Source organism: Chiloscyllium punctatum, chromosome 1, assembly GCF_047496795.1.
Source record: "Chiloscyllium punctatum isolate Juve2018m chromosome 1, sChiPun1.3, whole genome shotgun sequence".
NCBI lineage: Eukaryota > Metazoa > Chordata > Chondrichthyes > Orectolobiformes > Hemiscylliidae > Chiloscyllium > Chiloscyllium punctatum.
Window position 1 is genome coordinate 133,089,587 of NC_092739.1, and position 27,067 is coordinate 133,116,653.

At 42.0% G+C, this 27,067-nt stretch overlaps 2 protein-coding genes across 6 annotated transcripts in view; one reads left to right on the forward strand and one right to left on the reverse strand.

The window, feature by feature from the left end:
- ska1 (spindle and kinetochore associated complex subunit 1) overlaps positions 1 to 11,866 on the reverse strand; it is a 41,630-nt gene extending 29,764 nt beyond the window's left edge. The window contains exons 1-4 of one of the 5 annotated variants that reach the window (XM_072574350.1): positions 11,730 to 11,866; positions 5,319 to 5,415; positions 4,601 to 4,689; positions 464 to 553 (exon numbers count right to left, since the gene is read on the reverse strand). In XM_072574350.1, the coding sequence (XP_072430451.1) occupies positions 464 to 551 (88 nt within the window). In that variant the 5' untranslated portion in view covers positions 552 to 553; positions 4,601 to 4,689; positions 5,319 to 5,415; positions 11,730 to 11,866. Of the gene's footprint in view, positions 1 to 463; positions 554 to 1,571; positions 1,705 to 4,600; positions 4,690 to 5,318; positions 5,416 to 9,363; positions 9,385 to 11,729 lie in introns of those variants that run through there. The other 4 variants (XM_072574359.1, XM_072574342.1, XM_072574368.1 and 1 more) reach the window with 4 other exon arrangements.
- A 69-nt stretch (positions 11,867 to 11,935) lies between these two features.
- cfap53 (cilia and flagella associated protein 53) overlaps positions 11,936 to 27,067 on the forward strand; it is a 45,806-nt gene continuing 30,674 nt past the window's right edge. Inside the window, exons 1-2 of the mRNA XM_072574318.1 lie at positions 11,936 to 12,247; positions 22,151 to 22,377. Coding sequence (XP_072430419.1) covers positions 12,173 to 12,247; positions 22,151 to 22,377 — 302 coding nt within the window. The 5' untranslated portion in view covers positions 11,936 to 12,172. The remainder of the gene's footprint in view (positions 12,248 to 22,150; positions 22,378 to 27,067) is intronic.

A 27,067-nucleotide genomic window follows, 5' to 3' on the forward strand; every position in this document is an offset into this window, starting at 1 on the left:
AGGGAACTTAGTTTTGGGTAGGAGTTGCAGGGAGAACGCAACAAAATACTGTTTTAAAAAAAAAGGTGAATGGCAGTGACCTGAAATTTGCTGCCAGAGGAGTGCTGGAAATAGAGACGATCAATGATTTTAAAAAAGGAACTGAATGGGCATTTCAGGAAAGTGTACTTGTAGGGAAGAGGATTGAATGGAATGGAATTGATTGCTATAGAGAGCCAACATAGACTTGATAAGTACATTGAAGGAAGCCATTTGATCTATCTCTTACCAATGTTTGAGGCTTTATTTCAAAGATACCTGTATTGAATTTCACACCACATATAATCATATGGACAGACAATACTAGTACATTCCCCCAAACAAATTCACATTTGGAGAACTTGTTGAAATTTTACAAAAGGTTCTTTCATTAAAGCTTTGTCAAAAATGAATAGTAGACAACTGAAAGTCATACTCAACATACACATGTTCTTCAGCTGCATAGACCTTTTGATAGACGATATCTTGTTGTTCAGTTGAGTTGATACATCTTGTAAGTCAACAGATGCCATTTCTACAAAGTCAAAATGAAAATTGATGTTATCTAATGAAGCACTAAGAGTGCAGCTTGTCCCAACGTGTAGCTAGACAGAAGGTGCAAACTTGGGAGGCAGGGGGTGGTGGTGGTGGCAGGGAAGGCTTCAAGGATTAAAATCACTAAAATATAGTTTGAACAAGAATAATTTAGTTTCAAGAATGCATGCTAAATTCCATTTAATCATAGTCAGGGATAAACCAGCAACCAGTTAGTGAGGCAAGTACAGTTGGTAAGTAGCTGGCTCCTCTAGCTAATGGTGTTGAATCATGTCTGTAGAACTTCAGTTAGTATATAACCTTGCTCAATGCACAAAATGAGCCAGGGTGGGGGAAAAGAGTGTGAAGAAAGCATGGTAAGTGGAATTGGTGGAGGCTGGAGGGAAGATGTGGAATGGGGGATGGGAAGTATAATTTCAGAGATCAGAAACAGGCAATGAGTTGGTGAATTTTAGGCTGCTTTCTCTTCAACAAAAAAAAGATTTAAATTTAAGCCTGCGTCTTAGCTAGTTAAACTACTTGAGACAACTACAGACTATTATTTAGCATTATTCCTAAACAGTAATTAAAACAAAAGATTGGTGTCTGCAGGTGATATGTTGCAGCTGAAGCATTTGGAAGTTGATGGACACAAATGTAACTTGAGAAACGTGGCATAGAGGCCAAACCATAGGCAATACTATTATGCATCAAGGAAGGGGAAATCTACATGGACATTTTGTTCCATTTGGTAGTCACACACCTTCTGATCTGGTCAATGGTCAGGTACAGGAGAAGAGTTAACTGGAAGTAAAGTAGGAAAGGGAACCAAGAAGGTAGGACAGAGCAAAGCTTATCTGGTTGTGATCTTAATTGCATTTTCTTCTGTTCCCCCATAGCCCATAACCCAAAATGTAGAAGTGGAAGAGACTCAACACTTTGAATTGCCCAACAGGTTAAAGCTTCTTGCGATTTGTATCAGTAAGAGCAGGTAGTGCAATGAGTATGAGCAAACTGACCATAGCATCTTGGTACTGGAAGCTGAAGTAGTAAATCGGAATTCAGTGGTAGCAGGTTACAGTAAATCATGGAGATAGACAGTTCTGTAAGAATGTGTCCAGAGGCTATTGGTGCCATGCTCAGCGCATCTATTCTGGACTGGAGGGGAAACTTGCATTAGGAAGATGACGATTAAATTGTCATGATACACATGTATACCAATAACAAAGATAGGAAACAAGGTCATAGTACAGGGTAACAGTTTGGATAATGTTAACCAAACTGAAATTACCAGAGTATAAGCAGAGCATAAAGACCAGAGAAACAGCAGAAGATCAGATTAGACTACTTACAGTGTGGAAACAGGCCCTTCGGCCCAACAGGTCCACACCGACCTTCCGAACAGCAAACCATCCAGACCCATTCCCCTACATTTACCCCTTCACTTAACACTACAGGCAATTTAGCATGGCCAATTCACCTAACCTACACATTTTTGGACTGTGGGAGGAAACCCACGCCGACACGGGAAGAATGTGCAAACTCCACACAGTTAGTTGCTCGAAGGAATTGAATCCGGGTCTCTGGCACTGAGGCAGCAGTGCTAACCACCGAGCCACCCTGAAAGCAATCACCAACCCTGATACGGCACTACAAACATTGCTGGCTCGCCCAGCTCAGCACTACATTTGGTCAGTGTGGGGACTGAACCTATGACCTTGGCGTTATTAGCACCACGCTCTAACCATCAGAGCTAACCAACCAATGAAATAACCCTTCATCCAATATTGTCCCGTTCCCACCTCAGTCAAAGCAAGACCCTCAGGGACACAGTATGGCTTTACCTCCTTAATTCCAGGCTCTGGAGGGAGAAAGGATGATCACCCACATGCACAGAGACATGAGTTCTCTGCCTTCTCCCAAACACTATTTCTTAATAAATCATCTAGTCATTTTAAAAAGGAAGGAGCATCCAGATAAAGCAACATACATCTTAATTGGGTGACAGTTACAATCAGCAAGTGTCAATAGTAAAGATTAAGCCTTCTGCTGTTACACAATGAATGCTCTTAACCTTGTTAACTGCCTTCACATAATGGGTACTGTTCCTCTTGTTAACTGACCTTATGCTTCCAATATGTTTAAATGGCTCTACACAATGAATGCTTTTCCACCTTGTTAACCCATTACCCTTGCCTCCTGTACCCCATTGTTAAGTGCAAGTTCTTATCAAATAAGAGAGTTATGCTCAGCTGAACCTCTTGTTTCACAAACCTCAGAACTTAACTCTTGCCCTGCCTGGTTATACCCTATACAAATTCTCACATGAAGCACTCATTAAAAAAAAGATGAATTGTTGGTACAGGTAGAAAAAAAATGTATGACCTGATAGCCATAACAGAAGCATGGTTGCAGGGTAACTAACCAGGGTTGGGACCTAAATATTGAAAAGTATTTGAGATGTTAAAAAGACAAGGTGATAGGATCTATTAAATTGAGGATGTCATTAGTGCAAAGTTAAAAATCATATCAGCAGGTTACAGTCCAACAGGTTTATTTGGAAATATTAGCTTTCAAAGCACTGTTCCTTTGTCAGTTTCCAGCAGCACTCTGAGAGCTAGTACTTCCAAATAAACTTGTCAGACCAAAACCTGGTGTTGCAGGATTTTTAACTTTGTCCACCCCAGTCCAACACCAGCACTTCCACACCATTGGTGTAGAGATTATAGATAGGCTTAGTTCAGAAGTGTTAGATGTAGAATCAGTCTGGGTAGATATAAGAAATAAAAAGTCATTTGTCAGAGTAGTGCAACAATATTCATGGCAGGACATTATACAGGAAGAAATAAGTGAAGCACGCAAGATACCACAATAATCATGAACTATTTAGGTGCAATGATAGACAATAGACAATAGATGCAGGAGTAGGCCATTCTGCCCTTCGAGCCTGCACCGCCATACAATATGATCATGGCTGATCATTCCTAATTAGTATCCTGTTCCAGCCTTATCTCCATACCCCTTGACTCCACTATCTTTAAGAGCTCTATCCAATTCTTTCTTAAAAGAATCCAGAGACTGGGCCTCCACTGCCCTCTGGGGCAGAGCATTCCACACAGCCACCACTCTCTGTGTGAAGTAGTTTCTCCTCATCTCTGTCCTAAATGGTCTACCCAGTATTTTTAAGTTGTGTCCTCTGGTTCGGCACTCCCCCATCAACGGAAATATGTTCCCTCCTGCCAGAGTGTCCAGTCCTTTCATAAGCCTATACGTTTCAATCAGATCCCCTCTCAGTCTTCTAAACTCAAGGGTATACAAGCCCAGTCGCTTCAGTCTTTCCGTGTAAGGCAATCCTGCCATTCCAGGAATTGACCTCGTGAACCTACGCTGCACTCCCTCAATAGCCAGAATGTCTTTCCTCAAATTTGGAGACCAGAACTGTACACAGTACTCCAGGTGTGGTCTCACCAGGGCCCTGTACAGCTGCAGAAGCACCTCTTTGCTTCTATACTCAATCCCTCTTGTTATGAAGGCCAGCATGCTATTAGCCTTCTTCACGACCTGCTGTACCTGCATGCTTGCCTTCATTGACTGGTGGACAAGAACACCCAGATCTCTCTGAACAGCCCCTTTACCTAATTTGATACCATTGAGGTAGTAATCTGCCTTCCTGTTCTTGCCACCAAAGTGGATAACCAGACATTTATCCACATTAAACTGCATCTGCCATGCATCTGCCCACTCACCTAACTTGTCCAGGTCACCCTGTAATCCCCTAACATCCTCATCACATTTCACCCTACCACCTAGCTTTGTGTCATCAGCAAATTTGCTAATGTTATTGCTGATACCATCTTCTATATCATTTACATATATTGTAAAAAGCTGCGGTCCCAGCACGGATCCCTGCGGTACCCCACTGGTCACTGCCTGCCATTTCGAAATGGAGCCGTTAATCACTACCCTTTGTTTCCTGTTAGCCAACCAATTCTCTATCCAATCTAGTACTTTGCCCCCAATCCCGTGCGCCCTAATTTTACTCACTAACCTCTTGTGTGGGACTTTATCAAAAGCTTTCTGAAAGTCCAGGTACACTACATCCACTGGATCTCCCTCGTCCATCTTCCGAGTTACATCCTCAAAAAATTCAAGAAGATTAGTCAAGCATGATTTCCCCTTCATAAATCCATGCTGACTCTGTCCTATCCTGTTACTATTGTGCCGTAATTTCATCCTTTATAATAGACTCCAGCATCTTTCCCACCACTGAGGTCAGACTAACTGGTCTATAATTTCCTGCTTTCTCCCGCCCACCCTTCTTAAAAAGTGGCACAACATTAGCCGCCCTCCAATCCTCAGGAACCAACCCCGATTCTATTGAACTCTGGAAAATAATCACCAGCGCATCCACGATTTCCCGAGCCACCTCCTTCAGTACCCTGGGATGCAGGCCATCAGGTCCCGGAGACTTATCAACCTTCAGACCTAACAGTCTCTCCAACACCAAATCCTGGCAAATAGAAATTCCCTTAAGTTCAGGTCCTTCAGCCACTGTTACCTCAGGGAGATTGCTTGTGTCTTCCCCAGTGAACACAGATCTGAAGTACCCATTTAATTCCTCTGCCATTTCTTCGTTCCCAGTAATATATTCCCCTGCTTCTGTCTTCAAGGGCCCAATTTTTGTCCTAACCATTTTTTTGCCTTGGACATACCTAAAAAAGCTTTTACTATCCTCCTTTATATTCTTGGCCAGTTTACCTTCGTACCTCATTTTTTCTCTGCGTATTTCCTTCTTACTAATCCTCTGTTGTTCTTTAAAAGCTTGGATGATTGGATTGGATGAATCAGACTGATGAAGGTAGCCTGGGAATAGAATTCATGGAGTGCATTCAGAACAACTTTTCAGTTGTACATTCTGGAGCAGAAATGGCCCACTAGGTGACAACTAACAAACATGATAGCTCAGTTTGGGAGATGGTGAACTATAGGTCTCAGAGTTATGTTTTGAGCCTGAATGTGGGCAATTGTAACGACATGATAAGGCAGGAGTTAGCTAAAGTTAACTGGGGAAATTAGGTTAAATGGTAGAACAGAAGTTGGAGTGACAAAGATTTTAAAAAGATATTAAATAACGCTCAGAAAAGATGTATCCAGTGAGGAAGAAAGCCTTTGGAAGGATGCATCATCTGAAGCTAAATCAGAATCTTAAAATGATCATAGCAAACCAGAAGAAAGTCTGTACTAGTGAGCACAATCAGTAAATAATTACACAAAAGAGAGAGCATGAAAGAAAGCCAGCAAGAAATGCAGAAAACAGAGCTCTTACTACTATTCAAAGTATTTGAATAGGAAATGAGTAATAAATCAAGCACAGTGCATCCTGGTATAACGTGACAGTTGTGTTCCTCTGCAGCCTTGCACTATAGCAAATTGTGCTATGATAAACCACTACAGAAAATCACATTGTAGAAAACCCCAAAGAAAATTGCAAAACCTATCCAGTATAAAGTTAGTGTTATCCAAACAGAGTCCACAATTCGTTAATTGTGTTATAGCCAATTCATGTTGATGAATAATGCGTTATACCAGAACAACCAGCATTAGTCTCTGGAGTATGATAATGGAAAACAAAGAAACAGATATTATATGTTTTTGTGACAAGGACTTCTGAAAACATGAAAACAAAAAAAGTTAAAATTGTCATAAGGTGCATGACAAGGAAGTAACTTGAAATAATCACCATCACCAGGAGAAAAAAATGGTCCTGCGATAACTAATGGACTTAAAGTCTGACAAGACCCCAGTACCTGATGGACTGTATATTTGCATTCTAGAAGATATGATTGCAGAGATAGTGAATACACTGGTTATAATTTTTCAAAATTTGTTGGATTCTGGAACAACCTTATAAGACTGAAAAATAGCAAATCTAACACTTTCATTCAACAAAGGAGAAAAAGCAAGAGTACGAGAAAGCATGAAAGAGAGCGAGATATGTCATAGAAAAAGCCCTATAATTCATAATTAATAAAAATGCAATTAATAAAAGTCAAGGAAGTAAAGATATTTGTTTTCAGCATGGCAGAAAACAAGCAATGGACAGGCTAACTTGGTTTTTGAATATTACCAAACTGCTACAAAACAGAGGTTTCTAGATTACACAAGCTGGTTACTTATTACATTATTGGACACCCTCATTTGAGCACTTGTCACGAGCAGAGTCTAATACACAATATCTAATGTTGCAAGTTTTTGCAAATAATTGGGAAAGCATTTGACTTTTATAGCTACATCAGCATAATGATAGGGATATTACAAGCGGTTTTCAAGATCCTTCCTTTTCCACACACCAAGTCAATTATGGTCAAATTTAATTGCGCAGCAAGTTGAAATAAATGCATTGCACATTCATTGTGCAAGTATTATACCGAGTGATTAAAAGCAGATACTGGAGATTTCAAACAAAAACTGATAGCCTGGTATGACTCTTCTTATGTTCAGATTTAAAAAGTAAAAACTTTTGTTTCTCTTTCTATATATGCTTGCCAAACCTGCTGAGTTTCACCAGCACTTTGTTTTTAATTATGATACATAAAATTTTGCAATGTGCATAGTACTGTGAAGTGGCCTAAACTTTTATTGCATTTAAAGTTAAAAAAATGGCTTTACACAGGAAGCCCAATACCACTATCTGAATTAGGTGGGCAAAAGCATCTAGCAGGAGTTCTAGTTACATGAATGCATTACTAGTAGGTCACAACAATACATATGCACTATTGAAAATGTAAAAATCTAAATTGTAAGTATGCATATACAAATGTTTTCTAACATTACAAATCCATTACCTTGGACGCAATATCATCATCAACAGTCCAAGTAACAACATTATCATTACCCCACAAGTATTCATCCTTGCCATGATGGAACACTTGATATTCAACATTAAAAAAAATTTTAAACTATTTTGGGATTAGGCTCATTTCACAGAGTCAGATGCACAGCACAGAAACAGACCCTTCGGTCCAACCCGTCCATGCCAACCAGATATCCCAACCCAATCTAGTCCCACCTGCCAGCACCCGGCCCATATCTCTCCAAACTTTTTCCTATTCATATACCCATCCAAATGCCTCTTAATTGTTGCAATTGTACCAGCCTCCACCACATCCTCTGGCAACTCATTCCATACACTTACCACTCTCTGAATGAAAACGTTGCCCCTTACGTCTCTTTTATATCTTTCCCCTCTCACCCTAAACCTATGCCCTCTAATTCTGGACTCCCCGACCCCAGGGAAAAGACTTTGTCTATTTATCCTATCTATGCCCCTCAATTTTGTAAACCTCTACAAGGTCACCCCTCAGCCTCCGACGCTCCAGGGAAAACAGCCCCAGCCTATTCAGCCTCTCCCTATAGCTCAGATCCTCCAACCTTGGCAACATCCTTGTAAATTTTTTTCTGAACCCTTTCAAGTTTCACAACATCTTTCCAATAGGAAGAGACCAGAATTACAGGCAATATTCCAACAGTGGCCTATAACTTCCAAATATATAACAGCTGAAGGTGCTTACACATTCCTACTTTTCAGAAAATGCTATACCACCTTCCACTTGTCCATGATCATTTAGATGTTGCCTTTGGAAGGTTTACTTATACAGTATTCACCTCCAAAGACTACCACCCCAAATGGCAAGTAAGGCTTTGGAATCCTTAATGAGGAAAACAAAGCATGACTGGGAAAAGATTCAAATTAAAACTCAAGTGCACGTTAAGGAGACAATGGTGGATTGTGAAGACAGGTTATATTTGCCTAATTAAAACTGATTTTTTTTTAAAATGAAGTAACAGAACGGATGAAGGCAATTCAGTTGATATGGTGTCTACAGATTTTAAGCAAATTTGTCAAACAAACAGCTGGTTCAATAAGTTTAAGGCCTATTGAATTGGAGGGATAGTGTGCAATTGGAACTTTATTAAAAAAAAGCTTAATAACAGATGACAGCAACTTCTGGTCAAAAAACTATAGATGCCGAAAATCAGAAACAAACAAATTGTGGGGAAAATTCAGCAAATCTGGCAGCATCTGTGAAGACAAAGCAGTTAACTTTTTTGGATTCTGTTTTTTTTTTCATAGTCCTTCAGACACTGATCCAGCTCCCTCAGAGCAAACAGGATGTTTAACTCTCCTGTTCATTTTTCTTTTCTTGGTTTTAAAGAAAAGATTTTCTCCCACACTACCGCCTAACTGCAGTAGTGCTTATTTTTCCCCAGCACTTGTGTCATGTGTGTGCAAGTGTCAGATACCATGAAGAACAACAAGTGTATACATTTTTATTTATATCCCACCACCAGGAAGAAAGGAAATACCCGAGTGGCCAGTGACAAGCAGTGCCCTTCTCAACAAAGGGCAATGCTACGTGATCAAAAAGTGAAGGGAAGGGAAGGGTAGGGATTATCAGGTTCAGTTATTCTTGGGGGTGGATAGGAAGTAAACAATAGGTAGAGATGAAGCTTAGATACAGAAAACAACAGTTTGACGGGTAAAACTCAGGCTGGGGGAAATCAACAGCTGCTAATTGAGACCATTAGTAGCTGACAATGGAATGGTTGTGGTACAGAAGATCAAGTACTGAAAACTGGGTTTAGAAGTGTGATGTTTGATGACTGGCATTGATATAATGGGCCAAAGGGACTGTCTCATTGCTGTTAAAAACTTAGAATGGTTGTGGTAATCTATGTGATGATAAGGTCTGACGTGTGGAGATTCGGTAAGGACATGGGAAGTGGTGTTCAGGCCCTAAAATCAATTACCTCATTATGGAATCCCAAAGGCTGCAGAGTCTAAGCAGAAAATTAGATGCTGTTCTTCCAACTTGTGCTGCGCTTTACTGGAGCACTGGAAAAAGCCAAGGCAGAGATGTTGCTCAGGGAACATGGTGGTGTGTAGAACTGCTGACATCAGGAAATTCAGGGTCATTTTTGCAGAAGAAACATAGTTGCGCTGCACAGTAGTCATCCAGTTTGCATTTCATCTCCCCAGTGTAGACAGCAAATACTGTAAATTAGATTGAGTGAAGTGCAGGTAAATCACTGCTACATCTGGAAAATGTACTTGGGCCTTAGATAGTGAGGAAGGAGGAAGTAAACAAGAAGGTACCATGGGAGGTGGAAGGTATTGGGAGTGGAAGAGGAGTGACCAAGGTGTCATGGAGGGAATGGGGTCTCTGCAGAAGACAGAAGGGAGGGAACGGAACCGTGTCCAGTGGTGGCAATCTGCTGGAGGTGGCAGAAATAGCTGCTAATGATCCTTTGGACATGGATGTTGTAGGGTATTAAGTGAGGACCAGGAGGTCCCTAATGCTGTTGCAGGAGGGAAGAGAAAGTAGGAGGGTGGAATTGCGGGAGATCATAGTTCTTGGACACTGCCAAGAGTCATTTCAACTATGGTACTGGGAAATCCTTGGTTAAGGGAGGTGGTGGACATTTTGGAGGCCTTTGTAGAAACTGCCATTGTGAATACAGATAAAAGGAGATGGAAAACCAAGAACAGAATAGAGTTTTTACCGGAAACTGGGTGAGAGGATATATAGTCAGGTTAACTGTGGGAGCCAGTGCATTTGTAGTGGAAATTAGTGGCCATCCTATTCCCAGAAATGGAAACAGTGATGTCTAGAAAGGGAAGGAAAGAGTTGGCAATGGACCAGGTGAAGGAGAGGGTGGGATAGAAATCAGAAGCAAAACTGAAAAACCTTTCCAATTCCGGGAAGGGGAAAGCAGCATCTAATGGAAGCAAATTCTGGTAGTTGGCTGTTCTTCACACTGGAGGGTAGGAGACACTGTTCCCCAAGGGTCAGTGCTAAATTGCTTTTTTTTTAAATGCATAAAAATCACAATCTTAAAGTACAGAGAAAAATTTCAAAATTTGCCAATGAAACATGCAGCTTCAAAGGTGGCAGCAGCATAGGATGCTCTGGTCGGAGCTCCTCTGTTCACCAGTCCTTTTTCCTTTTTTTCCCCTTTCTACCTCCCCTGGGATCTTAAGATCTTATAGTCACTTGTTATTATTTTGGACTTTTTCACTATTTCATGCTAATTTTTTTTCTCTAACAATACTATATTTTTCTTTAATCTGCAAGATTTGTACCTCGGTCCATTAAAGGTAGCCATTGTAAAAAAATTTCACTGTACTTCTGTACTGGAGTACATATGTCAATAAAAGGATATTCTATACTGTGGACAAGAGAGGCAAACAGTGAGAATGACATGAAGTAACTATCACAGGACATAGAGAAAATAGCAGAATGGCTGATAAGTAGCAGATGAAATGAGGTCTATCATGGCTCACATTACCTCCAGTCTACAAAATTGTCTAGATCCTTTGCAATTGCTCTGACACAAGAGGTCCACGGCAGATGCCAGCTGCCTGACCCCTACACTCATTCCTGAAAAATGTGGGTAACAAGGATACTTACATTAGGTTCCCACTTATTAACTACAGCTCTACATTCAACACCATAATTCTAACAAAATCAAACTCCAAGACCTAGGTCTCAGCTTCCTCTTTCTTACTGGATCCTCGACTTCCTGACCCACAGAGTACAAATCAGTAAGAATAGGAGACAACGCCTCCAGCATAATCCTCAACACCAGTGTTCCCTCCTCCAGAGGAGGAAGGGGGGGGGGGGGAAAGAGAGAGAGAGAGAGAGAGATATCCACCTAATGACTACACCTATACTTCCCACGGTCTCAGGAAAGCAGGCAACATAACACAAGGTGCCGCCCATCCCCAATATTCTCTCTTCCATTCTCTTCACCAAGGCAGAAGGTAAAAGGTCGTTCTGCTATAACGTACATTTCATTAATATGAATTCGCTGTAACAACATTGACCAACTGGGGCTATTTCTAAAGGTTGAACTTTTCGAACATGCGATTACATCACCAACACTTCAAACGTTGTTTCTAGAGCATAATTTTTTTTCCATAATGTAGAGTTGTACAAGAACGCAACCATCATGTAATAGAAGAACCTGTATAAAAGTTTGAACGCACGTTTCTTCTGTGGCTGTAACATTATTACAGTACTCTTCTGTTACCCTGTTGCACTTTGAATGGTACGCTCTGTCTGTACAACATGCAAAACATAAATAATAAACAAGCAAAACAGCATCAACATTACCTGTTCGCGTATTTATAGTTCGCCGGTGATTCTTGCCTTCAAGGAGAAAATAACTACTTCGTAAACAATTGCTTTAAAGGAACATCCGTTAACGGCTCCTCCTGTTTGAAATTCCCGCCCATCCGGGAGATATCTCGCAGCCCTACGCTAATAATATCCGCGTCGATAAAGAAATTGTCTTAAAAGTATGTTTCCGTAGTTCATGCTCGAATTAATCACAAAATATCGGAAAATTGCTGTTTATTAAAAAACTGTAATTTAAATACAATTTATCCGTTGCTATGGCGAAGATACGTCATCTCTTTGGTAATGCACATGGCCCGGACCGGTGTTTGGTGGTCGCTATGGTGACGGTCCCGGCGGAAGTCGATGCTGAAAGGGTCTGAGAATCCTTCACCTTACTCTGTCTGATAGCGCAGAGGAGATTCGAGTGGGAGAAACAGATGATGGCGGCTAAATGTCGAGAAAAGCCTTGCGGCAGGGAGGTGAAAGGCCCAACTCCCTGCTCTGTGGGTTTGGTAAGTTCAATTCTAAAGAAGGACCCCCAAAGTTAACTCTGCTGTCTGTTCACAGATGTTGCCAGACCTGCTGAGTTTTTCCAGTAATTTCTGAACTTGTGGTAAATGGCACTTTCAGGTAACTCATAAGAGAGAAAGAGGGACTATTCCATACTGTCAGAGTTAATTAAATAATAAATAAATATGTGTTTTGGGGTTTGATGCAGGAGGATGGAAGGAGGATTGTGGTGTAAGTTCGTTGAGTATGTTTCTCTGTTGTATGTTCCATGAAAATGGAACCTACTGGTCATTCTCTGGAAGTGTGTTTGATGCCATTTGTATGTTTTCTATTCATTCATGGGATGTGTTTGCCGTCAGCTAAGTGGCCATTTGTTGCTATCTCTACTGCAAACCCAAACCTGTCACTCCTGCAAAATTCAGAAATTGGGAGAGCTTTCCCACAGAATGGTCAAGCAACGACCTGACGCATGGAATCATACTGGGAGAAAGTGAGGACTGCAGATGCTGGAGATCAGAGTCGAAGACTGTGGTGCTGAAAAAGCACAGCTGGTCAGCCGACATCCAAGGAGCAGGAGAATCGATGTTTCAAGCATAAACTCGTCATCAGGAATGAGACTGAGTCAAAGGAGCTGAGAGATAACTGGGAGGGTGTGTGGGTCTGGAGGAAGGTAGCTGGGAATGTGATAGGGAGATGAAGGTGGGGGTGAAGGTGGTAGATCAGAGAGGAGGGCAGAGCGGATAGGTGGGAAGAGTTGGATAGTAGGACAGTTCAAGAGGCCAGTGCCAAGTTAGAAGGTTGGATCTGGGATAAGGGGTGGGGGGGGAGGGGAAATGGAAAAACTGGTGAAATCCACATTGATGCCGTGTGGTTGGAAGGTCCCAAAGCAGAAGATGAGGCATTCTTCTTCCAGGTGTCATGTGGTTGGAGTTTGGCGATGGAGGAAGCCCAGGACTTGCATGTCCTTGGTGGAGTGGGAATGGGAGTTAAAGCTTTTGGCCATAGGGTGTTTTGGTGCATGTGTCCCAGAGATGTTCTCTAAAATGTACTGCAGATTGACATCCTGCCTTTCCAATGTAGAGGAGACCACATTGAGAGCAGTGGACGCAGTGGAGGGCCTAAAGGCCTCCACATTCAACAGAGATTTACCTGTACTTCCATACACATCATCTACTGTGTATATTGCTCTCTATGTAGTCTCTTCTATATTGGGAAGACAGGAAACCAACTTGCAGAACATTTCAGAGAACACTCCTGGGACACACACACACTAAACAACCCTACCGCCCTGTGGCCAATCACTTTAGCTCCCCCTCCTACTCTGCCAAGGATGTGCAAGGTACTGGGCCTCCTCAACCACCAAACTCTAACCACCCAACGCCTGGAGGAAGAACGCTTCCTCTTCCATTTTGGGACCCTACAACCACATGGGGTCAATGTGGATTTCACCAGTTTCCTAATTTCCCCTCCCCCACTCTATCCCAGCACCACCCTGTTGAACTGTCCTACCTGTTAGCGATTTTTGAGAAGATTTGTAGCTCAGGTTGAGGTTTTGGATGTACATTTGCTTGCAGAGCTGGAAAGTTCATTTTCAGACATTTTGTTACCAAACTAGGTAAAGACATCAGTGGTTCTCCCATGAAGCACTGGTGTTATGGTCTGCTTGCGATTTATGTGTTTAGATTTCTTGGGTTGGTGATGTCATTTCCTGTGGTGATGTCATTTCCAGTTATTTTTCCCACAGGGAAGTAGATGGGATCTAAATCAATGTGTTTGTTGATAGAGTTCCAGTTGGAATGCCACGCTTCTAGGAATTCTCAAGCATGTCTCTGTTTGGCTTGTCCTAGGATGGATGTGTTGTCTAGTCACAGTGGTGTCCGACCTGTCCATCTTCCTTCCCACCTATGTTGCCCCACCCTCCTCTCTGACCTACCACCTTCACTCCCACCTTCATCCAACTATCACATTCCCAGCTACCTTCCCCCCTCAGCCCCATTAGACCACATGCCTCATTTCTGATGAAGAGCTGATGCTGGAAATGTTGATTCTCCTGCTCCTCGGATGTTGCCTGACCGGCTGTGCTTTTCTATCACCACACTCTTTGACATGGAATCATACCTCATACACATTGTTGCTCACACCAACATCCTTGGGACAGGCCCACCAGAGGTGGTGGCACAGTAGTATACGGTTGGGAGGGTGTTGCCTTGGAATCCTCAGTGTTGATTCTGGATCCCCTTAAGTCCTGTGGCAACAATATATGCAACAAAACCTCCTATTGATTACTACCTACTACTCCGTGCACCCCACCATACCCAACCTCTGCTGATGAAACAGTACTCCTCCATATTGACCACCAATGATAAGGGTGCAGAATGCATCGAGAGTGGCATGGCGATGTCAGGAGTTTTTTTGACAGTCTGCTGAAATAGATTTTAGCTGTATAGGATACCATGTTACTCATTTCAGGCCTAACATTGAGGGGAGCTGTTGAAACCTTGCATTTATAAAGTGGCCAGAGGATGTCCTGAATAAATCATGATTCGAGCGTTTTTTGTTAATTTTCTGTAAATGAAAACAGATCCTACAGTATTATTTTGTTGATGTTGAAAATGGGGGATTTAATAATGATAATGCTATCTCACTTCCGCCAAGGGAATTGGTTATGGGCATCTGCCTAGGCCCCAGTTATGCCTGCTTGTTTATGGGGTATGTGGAACATTGGCCCCTTTCTACAACTCTTTCTGGTACATCGACGAATGTTTTGGTGTTGCTGCATGCTCCCACCTTGAAAGATTTGTTCATTTATCTCCAATTTCCACCTCTCTTTTCACTTCCACTTGGTCTATCTCTGATATCTCCCTCCTCTTTCTTGACCTCTCTGCCTCCATTTCAGGGAATAAACTGTCCTCTGTAATCCACAACAAAGCCATTGACTCCCATAGCTACTTTCACTACAGCTTGTCACACCCCACACCTTGTAAGGATTCCATCCCATCCTCCCAGTTCTTTTGCCAACATCGTAAAGTTTGGATGATGCCTTCTTCTAAACCAGTGCTGCTGACATGATTTCCTTCTTCCATAATCGTGGTTTCCCATCCACCGTTGTTGACAGGGCCCTCAACCTCATCTGACCTATCAAGCATGCTTCTGCCTTTGGCCTGTCCCATCACTCACAACAGTGTGATCGGTTTCCCCCTTTGCCCTCACATTTCATCCCACCAGCCTTTGTACTCAAAAGATTATTCTCAGACATTTCAGACAACTCCAGCAGAACACCACCACCAATCACATCTTACTCTCACTCTCCTGTCTGCATTTCGCAAGGACCATTCCCTCCAAGATACCCTGGTATGTTCCTTGATGTCCACAACACCAGCCCCCCTTCCATGGCACCTGCCCATGTAACTACAAAAGGTGCAACACCTGCCTCTTCACCATCTCCTTGCTCACCATCCAAGGGCCTTAACTGTCTTTCCAAGTGAAGCAGCATTTCACCTGCTCCAATCTTGTGTATTGCTTTTGCTGGACCCAATGTGGCCCACTCGACAATGGAGAAACCAAACAGATTGATTTACCACATTGCATGTGCAAGCATGACTCTGACCTTCCTGTAGCTCGTCATTTTAATACAGTGTCCTGCTTGCATGCCCATTTATTTGTTCTTGGCATGCTGCAATGCTGTAGTGAATCTCAGTGCAAACCAGAGGAACAACATCGCATTTTCAGACTAGGCACTTCACAACCTTCTGGACTTAATATTGAGTTCAACATCTTTAGATTGTGAACTCATTCGCATTCCTTCTTTGCTTTTATCTTTACTTGTTACTTTCTCTGTCACCATGTCCTCTCTTCCCTCCACTCCAGTGGGACTGTCTGGTCTTTCCAATCTGGCATTTAGACACACCATTGTTCTGCCATTCTCACATTCCCATCACTTATTCTGCACCGTCAACACCCTTTCTCGCCTGTACTACACACCCCCACAGTGCATAAATGTTGCCCCCTCCACACTTCACGTCCGCTCTGATGAAGAGTCATCTAAACTCGGATTATTAGCTTGTTCTCTCTCTCTATGGATGCTGCCTGAGCCGCTGTGATTTCCAGCATTTTTTGTTTTCATCAAGAGGGAATGGTTAGATCCTCTCTTATTTGAGGTGGTCATTGCCAGACACTTATGTGCCTCAATGTTAGTTGTCACGTTTCAGTCCAGACCTGAATGCTGAATGGGTTTTGCAGCATATGGCCGCTGACTGCTTCAATATCTGAGGAGTTTAATATGTATTAATTTGTGAACGTTTTGCCTTTCTAACCTTATGATGGAGAGAAGATCATTAATAAGAACATAGAACATAGAACATAGAAGAATACAGCGCAGTACAGGCCCTTCAGCCCTCGATGTTGCGCCGATCAAAGCCCACCTAACCTACACTAACCCACTATCCTCCATATACCTATCCAATGCCCGCTTAAATACCCATAAAGAGGGAGAGTCCACTACTGCTACTGGCAGGGCATTCCATGAACTTACGACTCGCTGAGTGAAGAACCTACCCCTAACATCAGTCCTATATCTACCCCCCCTTAATTTAAAGCTATGCCCCCTTGTAATAGCTGACTCCATACGTGGGAAAAGGTTCTCACTGTCAACCCTATCTAACCCCCTAATCATCTTGTACACCTCTATCAAATCACCCCTAAACCTTCTTTTCTCCAATGAAAACAACCCCAAGTGCCTCAGCCTTTCCTCATAGGATTTTCCTACCATACCAGGCAACATCCTGGTAAACTTCCTCTGCACCCGTTCCAGTGCCTCCACATCCTTCCTATAGTATGGCGACCAAAACTGCACACAATATTCCAGATGCGGCCGCACCAGAGTCTTATACAACTGCAGCATGACCTCAGGACTCCGGAACTCAATTCCTCTACCAATAAAAGCCAGTACGCCATATGCCTTCTTCACTGCACTATTTACCTGGGTGGCAACTTTCAGAGATCTGTGTACATGGACACCAAGATCCCTCTGCTCTTCCACACTACCAAGTAGTCTACCATTAGCACAGTAATCCATCTTTTTATTACTCTTACCAAAGTGAATCACTTCACACTTAGCTACATTGAACTCCATTTGCCACCTTTCTGCCCAGCTCTGCAGCTTCTCTATATCCCGCTGTAACCTGCCATATCCTTCCTCACTGTCTACAACTCCTCCGACTTTCGTATCATCCGCAAACTTGCTCACCCAACCTTCTAACCCTTCCTCCAGGTCATTTATAAAAATGACAAACAGCAATGGTCCCAAAACAGATCCTTGCGGAACACCGCTAGTGACTGCACTCCAAGATGAACCTTTGCCATCAACTACTACCCTCTGTCTTCTTCCAAAGAGCCAATTCCTAATCCAAACCTCCAACTCACCCTCAATGCCATATCTCTGTAAAGAACTATTTCCTGCAGTGATTGCTGTGGGGCTAAGTCATTTGATCTCCAAGAATCGCAACCATATTCCCTTGTGCTCTGGATTCCCAAAGATCTCAATATGGTTAGAGATCCTTCATGATAAAATGCTGTAACGAGAGCCACTTTCACAATATATTTTGAAATCAGTTTTTTGGACAAATGCTAGAAGGAAGTCTGTTGCTGACTGGCCATGTATAACCTATTTTTGACTTTGGTGAGCAGTTTATTGCTGGATAAGTACCACCTAATTGACTGTCAATGACACCTTGCATTGCTTTGTTGTTGATCAATAGAAAATTGATGGAATGGTAATTGGTTAGCATGGATTTGTCCTGCCTTTTGAAGACCAATCATACCTGGGTAATTTTCCACAACTTGCCATATTTTAAAGGGCATGCACTGTAAATCCACAGTTGCTTGGTAATGTTCCTGATACTTGCCCTGGATTTGGCAGAAATGGAGAAATTGTGCCCAACTTTGAGGGCAGTGACCTGGAGGTCCTGCTTGATCAGATGGTCCTGTTGATGGATGGGGTGTTGTTGACTCAGGGTTCCTTCTTCCCACAGGATCAGCAGTGGAGGTTCAACATCAGACCGTACTGCACCTTATCTGAGATTGCCTCTTGGGTCAGAGCAGTCTCAGGTATTTTGAAGATTGCTCAGTAGTGTAAGAAGAAAGTTAATGTCCTTCTGTACTCCATCAATCTATCTTTTTTATTCATTTGTGGAACGTGGCCGTCACTGGCTGTCAAGCAGTGATAGCCGATCCTTATTTGCCCTTGAGAAGGAGGTGGTGAGCTGTCTTCTTGAATTGCTGCAGTTCACTTGATGTGGATTGACCAACAATGCCAGTAGGGAGGGAATTCCAGGACTTTATATATATTTTGTATATCCCATTATCTTCTCTCTGACATCCTACAATTACACTATCTGCTCCTGTGCCCTTCCCATCAAAGTTCATACTTTGCCACTCTCATTATTGCAACATCTTCCCACTCTTCCTGTGCTGAAAAGCACAAAATGTCTTTGTCCTCTGCACTGCCTACTCACGTCTCTTTCCCAGCTGCACCAACAGTGACAGCTGTGCCACCCACTTTCATCCCCAGCAGTATATGCCTTCTCTGGATGGTGTTTAGCAAGTATATAATCTTCTTTTATACCTTTGTTAGGTTAGCACGTAAGTTTTAGAAACATTTTTTCGTTCTGGTGTACTCTTTCACATTCCACGTTTACCTAAGGGTGATACCCTGTTTGGATATTAATGATAGAGTGAGGGATATCTAGGCTGTGAAATTACAAGTTATGCTTGAGTTTTGATGATGTCCCACTTGGCCTGAAGGATGCCCAGTTTTGAGCTGCAAGGTGTGTACAGTATCAGTTCAATTTAGCATGATGGTGGTGATGTGATGTAATAAAATGGAAGGTGTCTTCATTGTGAAACAATATTTCGTCTCCACATGGAGCACAATTTGTAACTGTTACCAATACAAATGCATCTGGGTTGATGAGGATGATGTCAAGTAGATTTTTTTTCAATTATCATCTACTATAGACCCAGAAAGCAAATCGGTTAATATTGATGATTCTGTTTTCGTGATTGACATTGAGATCCTCCATCCAGGGTTCCTTCTGTTCCTATGTTACCCTCTGTTTCTACAAACATCAATCAATATTGATTTATTGTCAAAAAGAGATGGTAGAAAGTAATCAGAAGGAAGTTTTCTTGCCCATGTTGATCTAATGCCATGAGACTTCATAGGTAATAAAGTAAGTATTAAGGACTCTCAGCACAACTCCTTTCTGACTGTAAACTACATCTACTGTGTCACCAATCTGTCCTGCCAGTGATGGATGAGCATGAAGGTTTAGCTGATTCTTTGCATATAAATATTCTGTGGACCAACTTTCTTAAGTTTTGCATAAGTCCCCAAATGTAAGTTGGGGAAGGAATTTCATCTGGGGATGAGAAATAGAAATCAGGGCCTTTAGTGGTTCACAAACCCACTCCATGGGGACCAATCACTGGTCCTACTTTTTATTGGTTCCTCATTAATTGACCCGAACATAGGATTGCCATCCAATTAAGGAAAGTGAGTATGCTTTTGAAGTTTGTGAACCAATCAGAGGCCTTAGAAATCAGAAACATTGAAACAAAAAAGGTAGGAAGAGGAGTCTGCCTTTTGAGCCTGCTCTGCTATTCAGTATGATCATAGGTGATCACCTTATGCAGTACCCTCCTCCCCAGTCATCCCAAGCCCTTTAATCCCTTTAGTCCTATGAACTCTGTCTACCTCATACCTGAAAGCATAAAATGTTTTGTCCTCAATCATTTTCTGTGGCAGCAAATTCCACAAGCTCATCACTCTCTGAGTGAAAATATTTTTCCTCGTCTCAGTGCTAATGGCCTACTATATATCCTTAGACTGTGACCTGTGGTTCAGGACATTCCAGTCATTGGGAACACCCTTCCTGCATTTACAGGCTAGTCCTGTTAGAATGTTATAGAATGAGATTCTCCTACCACACGTCATTCTTCTGAACTCTCATGAATATAGTCCTAACTGATCCAATCCCTCTTCATTCATCAATCCTGCCATCATCCCAAGAGTTAATCCAGTAAACTTTTGTTGGGCCCTCTCCATAAGTAAAACATCACACAATATTCTGGTATAGTTTCGCTAAGGTCTTGTACAACTTCAGTAAGACATCCCTGTTCCTGTACTCGAATATTCTCGCTATGAAGACCAACATACCATTTGCCTTCTTCACTGCCTGGTTCACCTGCAAAACATATTTTAAAAAAAATAAGTATTCAGCCAGCCTGCCAATTTGCTGTGTGTGGGGTGGACCAGTGGTTCTTCCTGCATTCAGGAAAGATGGGAAGATCACCAGAACTGCTAATAGCTGTGACCCCCCCATATTCTGCCACCTTCAGACATCTAAACTAACCTCGTGGCATGCAGGGTTCCAGTGCTTGTCTGCTAAATCCCAGATGGACTCCCTTAATTGTCATCAATAGATTTTTACCAAGTTGTGACAGCTACTTGTCTAGTGCAGGTGGGTATCCTTGCATCATCTTTAATAGCCTAAGTGAAGGATGGAGCTGGAAACTGACAGGCTGGCTTTCATCTCTACTCTCTTCAGTTCCTTGCTGTTGTGGTTTGTCGAAAAGTGTGGCACTGCAAAGGCACTCTCTTCAGTTCCCTGCTGTTGTGGTTTTCAAACTCCTGTCTAAGAACTTTACATGCTATACCACACCCTATGGTGTTTGTCAAAAAGTGTGGCACTGCAAAAGCACAGCAGGTCAGGCAAATGGAAAGTCAACGCTTCATCAGGATTGTTGAGGGGGGAGAGCGGGGAAGGTAGCTGGGAAGGTGATAGGTGGCTGCAGGTGGGGTGGGGGGGAGGAAACAGGGAGGTATAGTGATAGGTTGGAGATAAGGGTGGAACGGAGAGGTGGGAAAGAAGATGGACAGGTAGGACAGTTCAACCTGTCCATCTTCTTCGAGCCCCGACCTGCATTTACCTATCGCCTTCCGAGCTACCTTCCCCACACCCCCACCCTCTTATTTACCTCTCAGCCCCCTTCTCCCACCACCACCACATTCCTGATGAAGGGCTTTGCCCAAAACGTTAACTCTCCTGCTCCTCGGATGCTTCCTGACCTGCTGTGCTTTTCCAGAGCCACACTTTTTGACTCTGATCTCCAGCATTTACAGTCCTGTCTGTCTCCTGTGTGTCTTTGTCATGTCTGATGCCTGGGTTAATGTCAGGCATGCCTGGCATTGTTCTTACTTTAGCCTTGTCTAGAAGATTGATATAACTGAATGGTTTGCTATTTCAGAGGGCAATGAAGAATCAGCAATACCGTTCAAAGTATTTAATCTCATGTCAGTTGGACATGGCAAAGATGATTGATTTCCTTCTCTAAAGCTAGTGAACCAAATGGGTAGTTTGACAGTTTCATGGGCAGTGTTACTGAGACTAGCTCTTTATTTCAACAAGTAAATTAAAACTCCCCAGTTCCTTCACGGAATTTGGTTTTGACTCGAGATCATCTGTCTAGGCCGTTAGATTGTTGGTGCCAAAATCATTGTGCTGTCATACTAGTTGTCATCCCTGTATTACACGTAGTAAAGGTAGCTTTCATCTGGGATAGCAAACAGTATCTCATTTAAATTGCCGTAGTATGCTCCTTAGATGCTGCCTGAACTGCTGTGCTCTTCCAGCGCCACTAATCCAGAATCTGGTTTCCAGCATCTGCAGTCATTGTTTTTACCTCGTAGTCTGTCTAATATTATACCAGCAATATGCAGAAATAAGCAGACAGAATAAATTCAAAAGCATGCCTCAGTTATAATTTTGTTTTCTTTTGATGGTTTGCAGTAATGAAAAGTAACCCTGTGATATATTTTTAAATGGCCTTATAATTTTTTTTTGCAGCTAGCAAAATCTGCAGGTAACTTCGCAAATGCAGATCTGGTGAAGGAGCTTGAACAGGATTTACGTGCTGAAACTTATGCAAATTTTGTGAGGGTCCACAAAGAGTACGAAACCCAGAATCGTGTTATACTAGAACAAGAACAAATGCAATTGAAGGGCAACATCAGGTATAGGGTTCAAAGGGCCATGGAGTTTTACGAAAATGGCATAGAACAAAGGAGAATAAAGTAAGTAAGTTTATGGCAGTGCTGAATGGTTTTTGAAGTTAAAATTAAACTATGGAGTTACAAGTACAATTTTTATTTGTATATATGAGAGGCAGACATGGATAAATTATGAACTGTCGTGAACCTGAAAAATGGTGTTGCAGAGTGAAAGGTGAGTAAATGTACCCTGACTAACCTTGATTTGGAGATGCAGGTGTTGGACAGGGGTGTACAAAATTAACAATCACACAACACCAGGTTATAGTCCAACAGGTTTAATTGGAAGCACACTAGCTTTCGGAGCGACGCTCCTTCATCAGGTGATAGTGGAGGGTTCAATCCTAACACAGAATTTATAGCAAAGATTTACAGTGTGATGTAACTGAAATTACACATTGAAAAATTGATTGTCTAGCCTTTCATCTGTTCGAATACAGTGATAGTTTCACTTCTTTCATGTGTAAATCACAAAACCTTTTTTTTAAAAAAGTTGCATTCTCGGGTTAGCTGTTAACAATGGCAATAGCTAGACAATATGTTGAAGGTAAATCCAGTATATGTTGAAGGTGTTAGCCCCCTGTGTTCTCTGTCTATGCCCTGATGTTTAGATTGATTCTAATCTAAAAAGTGAGATAACGGAGTTTTACATAAATTCATGCAGTCTTTGATTTCGGTTTTGTATAATTTCAGTTACATCACACTAAATTTTTGCTACAAATTCTGTGTTAGGATTGAGCCCTTCACTATCATCTGATGAAGGAACGTTGCTCCAAAAGCTAGTGTGCTTCCAATTAAACCTGTTGGACTATAACCTGGTGTTGTGTGATTTTTAACTGACTAACCTTGACCAGTTTGCAGTAACGCGTTTTACGCAGTAAGAGAAGCAAAGGGGATAAGAGTCAAGGGATCGTTCAACACAACCTTATTAAATATTTTATCAAGGAAAAATAATGTCTATCAAAATCAATCATTCTCTTCACAGGACTTTTCAGTAAACAATCTTAAATCTCTAATTGAATAGTCTCAAATCTACACTAGCTATCTACTGCAGTTATGAATATTCATTACATCCTATCCACAGGTGCCTATCCTTGTATTTGATCTGTTTGTTTGAAAAGACCGGTAATACCAACTCAGTAGGGATGAGACAGGCTGTTCCTTGGTCTTTGAGGGTTGGCTGATGTTTCGGGATCTCTCGTTTAGGGCTGCTTCTTGTCTTTATGTCATCTCACCCAAGTGGTCTTCTCGGTCTGGTCAGTCTGATGTTCGCCACAAGGTATGAGGAACTAGAAATGCTGTGCCAGTGGAAGGTTCTATCTGGAGATGCCATTGAAGAAGGTGCAAAAGAAAAGCCAGCTGGGAATCAAGGTTGCCCCTTTTTATTCTCCTCTTCACACCGTTCTTGAAGATTCTGTGGCCTGTGTCCAATACTAGCATCAGGTGGGGGCATGAAGATCCAATGAGGTGACTAATTTCCATATTTGGAGTTTTCAGAAAATGGTTTTGAACCTTCAATTGTCAAATATTTCCTTGTTATGCTCTGCCTCTGTCCTCCTACTGAGCTTGGTGGCATCAAATCCATATATTCTTCTAACGAAGCAGGTTCACTGAATGTGTAAATCACATTTTATTCTGAAACAATGCGGCCATTAGCACCAGGCCAGGCAGTTCCAGGCCTGTCAGGTTTTGATGGGAAGTTACATATTCAAGGTTTGGCTGCGTGAATACTGTCTGTTCCAGCTCTACAGTTTGCAAATTGCAAAGCCTGGCTAGGTTTAAACTTGGCTTCCACATTTTGAGCTTTTATCCATGCTCATGGGAGACAATGTCACTGTATGTGTAATAATCCAGGAGGTCATGGATCACCTGACCAAAATGATATCAGAACTGCTGAGTTTAGAATCCCTACAGCGTAGGAGCAGACTATTTGGCCCATCAATCCTCCAGAGGTATCCCATCCAGACCCATCCCTCTACCCTATTACCGTGCATTTCCCGTTGCTAATTCAGCTAGACTGCACATCCTTGAGAAGACACTTCAGGGCAATTTAGCTTGACCAAGACACCTAAGCTACAACATCTTTGCACTAGGGAAGGAAAGCAGAGCATCCTTGGGGAAACCCACGCAGACACAAGGAGAATGTGCAAACTGCACACAGACAGCTGCTGAAGGTTGGAATTGAACCCAGGACCCTGGCACAATGAGGCAGCATTGCAACCGCTGAGCCACCATGTTACCCATGTATTTCTGCAGCCCTGAAGAAGGGTTACACCCGAAACATTGACTTCTCCACCTCCTAATACTGCCTGGCTTGCTATGTTCTTCCAACCTCCTGCCTATCTACCAATGTATTTCTAGCATTTTCTATTTTACTTCAGATTTCCAACATGTACAGTATTTTGGTTCTTTACAGGAATTTACATCATTTTATAAAAATAATCTCCTTAAAATATGAATCTGTAGCCAAAACATTTTAAAGTAGTACTTTATTATATGAGAGTTTGGACCATATTGGAAAAATAGTGATCACTTACAAAATTCTCTTCTCAACCATTTTAATTTAAGTAGAGATATACATACCCATATTTCACAGCATGAAGTGAGCGATAAAGAAATGTACTAGGAGGACATTTCTATCTGGAATGCCCTTCCTAATTGCAGTTCAGGTGCCCCTGAAATCTAAGAACTACAGCAGTTCAACAAAACAGCTCACTACCGTCTTCTCCAGCGAATTTAGGGTTGGCCAACAGATGCTAGTGTAGCCAGACACACGCTTATTAATGAATGAATAAAAATAAAGTTGATCCTTTTCACATAATGATAGAAATTGCAATTAGTTGAAGAATAAGCAGTTTGGTGCCTAATAGCTTCCTATTCTATGAACAATAGATTCTATGAACATAGCTCTTCCGTATTCTAATGCAGTGCATTTGGTTGGTAAATCTAATCCCTTGTATGATATGGACACTTTTAGGCCAGAATTTGTGGGGCAGAGTACTTTGTGATATGTCTTATGAATTGCAATTTTCATCCCCCTTCAGTTTGAAAAATATTTGAGCCACAGATTTCTGGCTATGCAAGCTGATTGCAAGGTCCGTGGGGCAAATGAACCTCGGTGAATGTGGGGACCAACACTTCATAAGACTAAGAAAGAAATAGAACAATGGAGAATGAAATAGGGTGAATTAAATGTCATCTGAATACTGTACTTGGAGAGACATGGATTAAGGAATAGTAAACCAGGATCTGTTAAGGGAAGTTAATTTGACAATTATGATCAAAGTTTTGGTAATCAGGAAGGTTTGTGAGAATATGCATTTGATGTGATCAACATGGACAATATTGATTAGGTCTTTATTGCAGACTGATCAAAAACGTAAGAGCCCATGTGGTCCAAAGCAAAATGTATAATTGGATCCAAAAGTGGTTGAGAGGCAGGAAACAGAGGGTGATGTTAGAGAATGTTTCTGTGACTGGAGGTCTGTTTTACATAGGCATCTGCAGGGCTTGGTGCTGGGGCCCTTGCTGGTTATACCATTTATACATTTATTGATTTGCACTGAAATGTAGGGTGTTTGATCAAGATATTCACAGAAGACACTAAAATTGATAGGTTGGTACATGGTGAGGAGGAGAGTGGTAATCTATAGGAATATATCACTGAAATGGTGTGCTGGGCAGAGCACTGACAAATGGAATTCAACCGGAAAAAATAGGAGGGAATGCACTTTGCAAGGAATAACAGGGAAAGAAATTACTCTGTGAGAGGTAGAGGAAACTTCTGGAAACGGCAAATCAAAGCAAATTTGGTGTTCGTTGCCATAGGTTCCTGCAGTTACCATAGGATACTTGGGTAGCTGAGGCACAGAGTACAAGAGCGAGGAAGTTATGCTAAAATTATATGAAATGCTGGTTGGGCCACAACTGGGTGCAATTCTAGTCACCACACTATAGGAAGCTTATAATTGCATAATGTTTGGTGCAGAGGAGATTTACTAGAATGTTGCCTGGACAATCTGAGCTATGAGGAATGATTGGATAGGCTGGGCTTGTTTTCCATGGAGCAGTTGAGAGGAGACCTGATGGAGATGTGAAGATTATGAAGGGATAGATAGGGTGGATAATGTAATGATTGGAATTATGTCAGCCAGGTGGATCTCTTAGTTCCTTGATTGGAACTGTTAACCTTGTTAATCAGGGAGTCCTGGCTGTCAGATATAAATAAGCATGTTGGGCCATGCTCACTCTTGGAGCTGGCTCTGTGCCAGCTGGGCCAGTCATGTTCTTTGCATGCATAAATAAAGAGTGTCTTGGTGACAGGATACTGGCTTTCATGGATTTATTTCAGATAAGAAGGTACTTCTAATAGTAGGGTGGTCAATAATCTGGAGGCATAGATTTAAGGTAAGAGGTGGAAAGTAAGAGGAGAGTGAGGAGATTGTTCAGTTATGTTGCCATGGCTTCCAGGGCTATGAGCCAAGAACTGGGAAATGGAATCCGTGTGGTCAGTTCTTTGTTGGCCAGAGCAGACATGATCGGCCAAATGGCCCCCTTCTGTGTAACAAAGGTCTATGAACCTATTACCAACATCTACTGTCAAAAAAACAGGAGCTGTTGTTCAACTCAATAGAACAGCCATCACTTGGTTCTACTTATCCATCCATCCCTAACCAAAGCATTCCAATATTGTTTTCCTTTACTATTACCTCTA